The following is a 9,692-nucleotide window of genomic DNA, read 5'->3' on the forward strand; positions in this document are numbered from 1 at the left end:
TATCAGTGCTGCCCAATTCCATGTTAAGCTCAAGGGACCTCCTTTTTATAGCCGAGTCCGAACGGCGTCCCACATTGCAATGAAACCACATAGAGACGCTTTGAAACCCTCAGAAATGTCACCAGCATTACTGAGGTGGAATAATCCACCGCTGAAAAACTTTGTGGTGTTCGGTCGAAGCAGGAATCGAACCCACGACCTTGTGTATGCAAGGCGAGCATGCTAACCATTGCACCACGGTGGTTCCCATTATTCCCTATCATTTCTATAGGAATTTTTCAAAAAAATTAATTTCCATAGGAAATTTTTTGAAAATTTCTTTTATATAAGAAATGTTATTTCTATAGGAAATTTCGGGAAAAATTTATTTCTAATAGGAAATTTTCGGAAAATTTCATTCTATAGGAAATTTTCGGAAATTTTCATATTTATAGGAAATTTTTAGAAAGTTCCATTTCTATAGGAAAATTTCGGAAATTTTTTCTTCAAAAGGAAATTTTCGGAAAATTTCATTTCTATAGGAAATTTTTGGAAAATTTCATTTCTATAGGAAGCCACCGTGGTGCAATGGTTAGCATGCCCGCCTTGCATACACAAGGTCGCGGGGGGTAGATTCCTGCTTCGACCGAACACCAAAAAGTTTTTCAGCGGTGGATTATCCCACCTCAGTAATGCTGGTGACATTTCTGAGGGTTTCAAAGCTTCTCTAAGTGGTTTCACTGCAATGTGGAACGCCGTTCGGACTCGGCTACAAAAAGGAGTTCCCTTGAGCTTAACATGGAATTGGGCAGCACTCAGTGATAAGAGAGAAGTTCACCAATGTGGTTTGGAAAATTTCATTTCTATAGGAAATTTTGGAAACATTTCATTTCTATAGGAAATTTCTGGAAAAATCCATTTCTACAGAAAAATTTCGAAACATTTGATTTGAAAGGAAATTTTCGGAAAAATTTTCAAAAATTTTTCGAACCATTTTATTCCTATTAGAAATTTTCGAACAATTTCATTCCAATAGTACATTGTTAGAAAATTTCATTTCTATAGGTAATTTACGGAAAATTTTATTAAAAGAAAGTTTCGTAGTATATGTAAAAATTCCTATAGAAATAATTTTCCGAAATAGTAAATTTTTGGAAAATATTTCTATGGGAAATTTTTGAAAAATTTAATTTTTTATAAAATTTAATTCTATAGCTAATTTCCGGAAATTCACTTTTATAAGAAATTGTAAGAAAATTGCATTTCCATAGAAAATTTTCGGAAAATTTCATTTCTATAGGAAATTTTTGGAAAATTTCATTTCTATAGGAAATTTTTGGAAAATTTCATTTCTATAGGAAATTTTGGAAACATTTCATTTCTATAGTAAATTTCTGGAAAAATCCATTTCTATAGAAAATTTTCAAAAATTTTGATTTCAAAGGAAATTTTCGGAAAAATTTTCGAACAATTTTATTCCTATTAGAAATTTTCGAACAATTTCATTCCAAGAGTACATTTTTGGAAAATTTCATTTCTATAGGATATTGTCGCAAAATTTTATTTCTATAGGTAATTTTCGGAAAATGTCATTAAAAAAAAATTCGTAGTATAGGAAAAAATTCCTATAGAAATAATTTTCCGAAATAGTCATGTCATAGTAAATTTTTGGAAAATATTTTTATGGGAAATTTTTGGAAAATATTTCTATGGGAAATTTTTGGAAAATATTTTTATGGGAAATTTTTGGAAAATTTAATTTCTATAGGAAATTTTGCAGAAAATTTCATTTCGGAAAATTTTATTTCTAATGGAAATTTTTGGAAAATTTCATTCTATAGCTCATTTCCGGAAATTTTCATTTTTATAAGAAATTGTAGGAAAATTGCATTTCTATAGAAAATTTTTCGGAAAATTAAATAAGAAATTTTTGGAAAATTTCATTTCCAAAAATAAAATAAGGGATTTTCTAAAACACTTAAATTTTTTAATTTTTAATTTAATTTTCTTTTTTATTTATTTCTTTTACTTTCCATACTCAAGGTACAATTCTCATTTGATAACAAACATCTTTAGTTCATTTGATAGAATTTTAATAGCTTAAGTTTTTATTACCTTTAACATATTTCGTTTTTGTTTTTTGCACAAAAGTTTACATTTTATTTTATAAATATTCCAAGAATATATTATTTTAATGAAGTTATCTTCAAAATGGAGTATTGCGGTAATTGATGATGTTCCAGGATGGAATGTGGTGCCAATCAATTTTGGAAAATTAAATTTTGGGAATTGCGAGGATTTTTTTTTTTTTGGATCAATAGATGGAAAGAATATTTTGGGCTAGAGTATTAAAAAGACCACGAATTTATAAGCCAATATTGGTAAATAGGATTAGTCATTGAAATGCATGTAGAGTGAAATAAAAAGGTATTTCTTAAGAATCTATGGTATAAATGCTGGTAAAATCTTAAAGGAATGGGATTTAATTAGTTGCTGTTCCTATATTGTTGGCATTTAAGATATGTTTGTTATTAAGAATTGGACAGTGTTTTTTATTCATATTTTCTTTCTAGGCTTCTCAAACAACTTAAGAGAAATATTTATGGTATTTTCATTTTTATCTTACTTTTTCATTTAATTTATTACACATTTACAATCATTATAATAAGATTTGCTTATTTTGTTTTTCAATTACAACATACACATAGTATGATATAGTATTTTACTCTATATGTTGCTATAGTAGAATGTTAAATCATACTTCTTTTCATTGAAGAACGGAAATAAAAATTGTTTAATACATAATTAAATTAAATTGTAATATAAACTTTGTTTATATAGTTTTTTTGTTTTTCATTCACTTAAAGTTTGTGGCAGTCAAAAATAAAGAGAAAATCAATCGGCATCAAATCAAGTAAAAGCTTTATCAAATAAATTACTTAGAAAAGCCCCCAATCAAGATTGCATTTTCTGTTTACGTTGACGTGTGAAAATGGAATCAATATTGGCAAAGACATCACTTGATTTTTTAGCAGCATCCACACTGAAATGCAAACCGCGCAGGGCATAGTAGTCAACCAAAGGTTTGGTTTGTTTGTGATAGGCTTCCAGGCGTTTCTTTAAAGCTTCAGCATTATCATCACTACGTCTGATCAATGGTTCGCCGGTAATCTAGAAAGTAAATTTAAATATTAAAGCAATATGTTCCTATAAACATTTTTAGTAATTAATATCCATACATCATCTTTCATTGGTACTTTGGGTGGAGCAAATTCTTCATGATATGACCGACCACTGCTAACATGAATCAAACGGCCCGTAATACGTCTCACCAATAAGCTATCGTCAATGGCAAATTCAATGACAGCATCCAATGCACTTTTTCTTTTGGCAAGCAAATCGTCCAACTGAAAATATTTTGGATTTAAGTGACTTGTTTTTCTATTTTGTTTGATTTTTTTTTAACAAAATTACCTTCTGAGCTTGTACAACTGTGCGAGGGAAACCATCTAATAGAAAACCATTTTTACATTCGGGCTTATCCAAATTCTTATCAATCATATCCACGACTAATTCATCAGATACCAATTTGCCTTCGTCCATTACTTTTTTCAAGGTAGCACCTAGTTGCGATCCTGAACCAATTTCAGCACGCAACATATCACCAGTGGACAAATGGCAAACGCAGTATTTCTCCTTCAGCAAAGGAGCCTGGAATAAGACAAAAATTTTATAAATAGGTGGCATTCTATGAAATTTGTTAATTTAATAAAGCTTTGCATCAATGAAAATTTTTACTGTGACTTACTAGAAATTATATGGATTTATATCTAGTAGCTATTTGTATTTCAGGTCGGGGAGTATCATTTCTCACTTTGCTAAAGCAATAACTATGAAATGAATACTTTATTTTCAAATTTGAAAAATACAATATAAAAGGTCAAGTTTGGACGACTTGAAACGTCGTTTAAGAAGCCGATTGTTCGATTTGGACTAACATAGCAATATACGATTTTTTGGTATAAATTGATTTTTAACTTTAACTACACCACACTAGTAAGAATTTTCGTCCAATGTAGACTTTTTTAAAACTTGGAATTGTCGAATTCTAGATATTTTCGGAATATAGACTTTTCCATAATTTTGGAAAAAGTCAATTTTTCGACTTCCCGACTGTTTAACTTTTTCATCTTTTGCGATTATTGAAAATTCGAATTAAATGAATAGCAATCAAAATAGTGTTGGGAAAGTAACGAGTATTTGATTACAAGTACTCGTTACTGACTAATTTTTTGAGTACTCGTTACTAGTAAAAGAGTACTCAATATCTTCAATGCCAGTTTTTTTCTTCTGACGGTAAGTAAGTTGGCGGTTTGGAAGTAAAATTCTTGACTTCTTGGAAAATATTAATTGAAGTTTTCGAAAATCGTTTTATCAGTTAAAATAACACGAAAAGAATATATGGCTTCTTCCTTTGAAGAAAGTGAACAATTTATCTGATTTCTTAAAAACGTTTGCATTTGAAAAAATTTGCATTGGGTGTAGATGGGAGCTATAATTTAAAGCATCACGTGGATCACGTCTCATGCGAATAGTATGAATAATAATGTCGTTGACTTCAGCTGGTTCAATCCAATTGTTTTCAGAGAAGGTACCCAAGCTTATTCAAAAACCCTTGGAAAATTTCAACATTAGGTCTCACGATAAAAATGATCGCTTAATATTTTCATCCACAGTCAATGGTGGATTTAAAAAGTTGGCAAATTGCAAGCATCAGTAATACACAATGTCAGTTAGATATACCCTGACGAAAAAATACCAAATAGTGAATACGAAATTGGCTCTAAAAATTTGAATGATTGGTGAAAATCTTTTTCTAACGAGACCCATATATCTACAACACCACATTTTATAACACTAGAATAAAACTGGATAATGTAATTTGCTTTTCTATACTGTTTTTAAATTAAAAAAGGAAGATATTATTAAAAAGTGCCCACAATGTCTTTTTTAATTTTTTTTATAAAAGTAACGAGTACTCAATTCAAAAGTAACGAGTAGTAACGAGTAGTCAAAAGTAATCAAAATTTACAACACTAAATCAAAAGTCGGTCTTTTTAAAATTTGGTATGGTCGACTTATAAAAATTTTCGGAAAATAGACTTTTTCAAATTTTGGAAAAAGTCAATTTTGGACCTTCCGAATTTTTGAAATTTTTAATTTGGCGATTATTAGAAATTCGAGTTGAAGGGTTTGTAAACAAACCTTCAATTACCGACTTTTAGTCTTCCTGAAAGGGTTACCATTTTGGTCCGATCGGACCAAAATAAATAAAATTTTGACAAAATTTTCTAGAGAAAAAAAATGTCAAAATTTTCTATAGAAATAAAATTTTGTCAAAATTTTCTATAGAAATAAAATTTTGACAAAATATTCTATAGAAATAAAATGTTGATAAATTTTTCTATAGAAATAAAATTTTGTCAAAATTTTCTATAGAAATAAAATTTTGTCAAAATTTTCGATAGAAATAAAATTTTGTCAAAACTTTCGATAGAAATAAAATTTTGACAAAATTTTCTATAGAAATAAAATTCTGTCAAAATTTTCTATAGAAGTAAAATTTTGACAAACTCTTCTTTATAAATCAAATTTTGACAAAATTGTCTATAGAAATAAAATGTTGTCAAAATTTTCTATAGAAATAAAATTTTGTATGGTCGACTTATAAACATTTTTAAATTTTCGGTCCGATCGGACCAAAATAAATAAAATTTTGTCTAGAGAAATAAAATTTTGTCAAAATTTTCTATAGAAATAAAATGTTGTCAAAATTTTCTATAGAAATAAAATTTTGTCAAAATTTTCTATAGAAGTAAAATTTTGACAAACTCTTCTTTATAAATCAAATTTTGACAAAATATTCTATAGAAATAAAATTTTGACAAAATTTTCTATAGAAATAAAATTTTGTCAAAATTTTCTATAGAAATCAAATTTTGTCAAAATTTTCTATAGAAATAAAATGTTGTCAAAATTTTCTATAGAAATAATATTTTGTATGGTCGACTTATAAACATTTTTAAATTTTCGGAAAATAGTTTTGAAAAAAGTCAACTTTTGGACCTTCCGAATTTTTTAAATTTTTATGGAAGTCCACTTTTAATTTGTCGATTATTAGAAATTCGAGTTGAAGGTTTTGTAACAAATCCTTCAATTACCAACTTTTATACTTCCTGACAGGGTTAATATTTCGGTCCAATCGGACCAAAACAATAAATAAAATTTTGTCAAAATTTTCTATAGAAATAAAATTTTGACAAAATATTCTATAGAAATAAAATTTTGAAAAAAAATTTAACGTTTAAATTATATTAATTTAATTTGGAAAAATTGTCCGATGGTACGACTTTTGGCCGAATTTTGGAAAAATGTTGTTCCAAAATAAAAATTCATTGTTTAACATTTTTGAAAAGGATAAAAGTGTGTATTAAGTTCGAGTTTAGCCGCTAAAACCGTCTTTTTTTCACTAAAGTGAAAACTAAATCAGTAAAAAAAAGGCATATAATTATGCATTTTTGTTTCAGATTTCATTATAACTTGATGGGGAATAGCCGAAAGCAAATGTTCAAAAAGTTTGTATCCCTTAAAATGGATTATTAAAGAAAAGTAATCGTGAAAAAAATAACGATTTTAGCGGCTAAACTCGAACTTAATACCCACCTTTATCCAGAAGTTGAAAGTGGCCTTTAACTTAATACCCACCTAATACAATCTTTGCTATAATTTGCTTTGGGCTATTCCCCATCAAGTTATAATAAAATTTGCAACAAATATGAATAATTTTATGCCTTTTTTTGCTGATTTAGTTTTCGCTTTAGCGGCTCAACTCGAACTTAGTACTCAACTTTTTTTTGAAAATTCGAATTTTGATTTACAACACTTTTCGAGAATTTCATTAGTTATGGCAACAGCAGGCATTTGAGTATAAAGAAGCCCTACAACAAGAAGACCTTTTAAATCGTATCCTTAGTTATGAAATTTCGATTTTCGTCAACATCAATCGTCGTTTATTCGATTTTGGCCAATATCGAAAGTGGATTTTCAAAAGGAAACCTGCATTTGACTACGACTTTTGGACCTTTTTAATAAAAAGTCGATCACTCCACTTTTTGACTTTAGGATATACAAATTAATGTAGCTCTGGATACATTCATACGTAATTAGCATTCATTATTTTTTAATATAGAAAAACAATTATTGAATTTTGTTTTCATTTTAATCCCTAAACCCCATTTTCATGAAGCTCCGTTAGTGCTACATTAGCTAACGAACTTTTGAATCGCATTATGAACATATCTGTCATCTTGCGTATATATTCTGTATGCCAGTTAGGAGCTTAACTGCTGAAAATTTTTCAGTTAAAGTTGACCGGAGAGATAATATTTGCAATTTAATTTCTGTTAACTGGCAGTTAAAGCCTAACGGAGCTACATGAAAATGGCCGTAAATGTCATAACGCATATACTTTATAGCCTTTATTTTTTCTTTCTATAAAAAGAATGACTAACGAATAACGGATTCTTGCAGGTTGATAATAAAAAAATAAATATCGTTAATATGTCTAATCAATTATTGGTAACCTATGGTCAATGCATGCAATATTTATTAAATAGAAAAGTATTATGTGCAAAATAAGCTCACATGCCTTTCTTATCAGTTTTGTATAGAAAGGGGAAATAATAAATTTATCGCTTAAATTAAAAAGAAACTTTCCCAATTTCTAATCTATACATAAATGTTTATAAATATATCTTATGAAGGCCAAAGGTAAATCGAATCGATACCAAAATAGGCCTTTTTGTTGAGTACAATATTAGACTATAATCAGGGATACAAAATGGTCTTATTTGTCCCTAAAATTTATGAATGTAATATACTATTTTTCTCCTAAATCTTTAAATGATCATCAGTTTACAATTTTATATTCAAAGTCAGCTATTGATATTAATTGCAAGCACTGAAGGGCAAAGTTATGATTTTGTGGCTAAATATTCATTCGATGGTACCTTCTCATATTGGTATTTTCCTAAGGCTGTTGTTTAATGAAAGCAATAACAAATGTATATATTTATGCATATACATATTATGGATTTTCTCCATGTGATTGGGATTTCTTCCATTCAAGGAACGTAAATGTTTGGCTCGACCTTGATCTGCCCTATGCCGCCGCCGCTATCAAATCACAGTGTCATATCAAACACATTACTCTATTTATATTTATGTATTCCATTTATATCAACCAACCAATCAGTCCAGTTCATTCCATTTCATGAAATTATGTAACTTTACTACACTTCTGGCTTTCATTTTTTTCCCGCAAGTCTTACGATTTCTTTACCACCTTTGACCGTCAAAACATTATTGTAGATTGTTAAAACGGCGGGCGGTAAGGAGGTTGGCAAATTTATATAGAAGTTTCATCGTTATGTGGACACACTTGAGGGATTGTACTTACTTGAGTTCCTTTGCCGGAACCGGGAGGACCCAATAAAATGGCATTGATACCGATTTCTGGTTCATAGCGTGATTGGGGAACGGCTTTAGCTGCGTTTGGTGCCATTTTCACTTAGGAAAATATAGAAATCAGTAAAAAAATTCCTACTCGGAGCTCACTCCCGCAAACGTGGATTGAGAAAAACAACTGGGGGCCCCACACGCACACAAACACTCAGTGTCAAGTTTGACGTTTGTAACGCCGTTGAGAAGAAATAGTGGCAGCTAGGTATTTTAACTAAATAACAGCATCTGGCGTCACAAAGCACAGTGGTTGGCATTTTGAAATATTTGAATTTTAAAAATATTATTGTAATTGTAACAACAAGACAGTGTTGCCAGGTTAGGGGTTTTCCCCCAAATTTAGGGAGTTTTTCCACGTTTAGGGGGATTTTTAGGGGTAACATTTATTTGGGGGGATTTTTGGGGGTAACAAATTATTTTACACCTTATAAAGTGGAGCAATTCTCAAGCAAATACGGAACAATTCTAGCATGAGTTATGAGAAAATAGATGCGGAAAGTCAACAAGAAGATCCTAAATACAAACAAGTATCCAATAGCAATATTTTCGTTATCTTTTTTTAACTCTTCTGTTGAAAGGGCATTTTTAATATTTGACAAAATTAAAAACAATCGTATTTTAACTTAGCAGCTGAAAGCTTTTTAAGAGTAAGTCCGCTTTTTAAATTGATATACGTATTGTATTATTACATCCATAAAAAAATAATTTCCTCAGGTTAGAAATAAAATTTTCTATAGAAATAAAATTTTGACATAATTTTCATTAGAAATAAAATTTTGACAAAATTTACTATAGAAATAAAATTTTGACAAAATTTTCTACAGAAATAAAATTTTTACACAATTTTCTATAGAAATAAAATTTTGGCAAAATTTTCTATAAAAATAAAATTTTAACAAAATTTCCTATAGAAATAAAATTTTGACAAAATTTTCTATAGAAATAAAATTTTGACATAATTTTCTATAGAAATAAAATTTGGACAAAATTTTCTATAGAAATAAAATTTTAACAAAATTTTCTATAGAAATAAAATATTTGACAAAAGTTCCTATAGAAATAAAATTTTAACAAAATTTTCAATAGAAATAAAATATTTGACAAAATTTCCTATAGAAATAAAATTTTCTCTA

General features: G+C 28.7%; 1 protein-coding gene across 1 annotated transcript; it reads right to left on the minus strand.

The window, feature by feature from the left end:
- Nucleotides 1-1,962: 1,962 nt before the first annotated feature.
- On the minus strand, nt 1,963-8,688 carry Ak2 (Adenylate kinase 2). The gene is made up of 4 exons (XM_075313179.1): nt 8,498-8,688; nt 3,454-3,690; nt 3,219-3,386; nt 1,963-3,150 (listed from the first exon to the last, which is right to left on the minus strand). The coding sequence occupies exons 1-4, from the start codon at nt 8,600-8,602 to the stop codon at nt 2,935-2,937; spliced, it is 726 nt and encodes a 241-aa protein (XP_075169294.1). The 5' UTR covers nt 8,603-8,688; the 3' UTR covers nt 1,963-2,934.
- Between the last annotated feature and the right edge of the window lie 1,004 nt (nt 8,689-9,692).

The sequence above is a fragment of the Haematobia irritans genome, chromosome 5 (genome assembly GCF_050003625.1).
Source record: "Haematobia irritans isolate KBUSLIRL chromosome 5, ASM5000362v1, whole genome shotgun sequence".
Classification (NCBI taxonomy): domain Eukaryota; kingdom Metazoa; phylum Arthropoda; class Insecta; order Diptera; family Muscidae; genus Haematobia; species Haematobia irritans.

Excerpts from the sequence above, each read along its gene's own strand:
- Ak2 (XM_075313179.1), bottom strand. The coding sequence starts at position 8,602 with ATGGCACCAAACGCAGCTAAAGCCGTTCCCCAATCACGCTATGAACCA. Across the intron at positions 3,691-8,497 it reads GTTCCGGCAAAGGAACTCAA|GCTCCTTTGCTGAAGGAGAA; the intron begins GTAAGTACAATC and ends GTCTTATTCCAG. Across the intron at positions 3,151-3,218 it reads AAGTACCAATGAAAGATGAT|ATTACCGGCGAACCATTGAT; the intron begins GTATGGATATTA and ends TTTACTTTCTAG.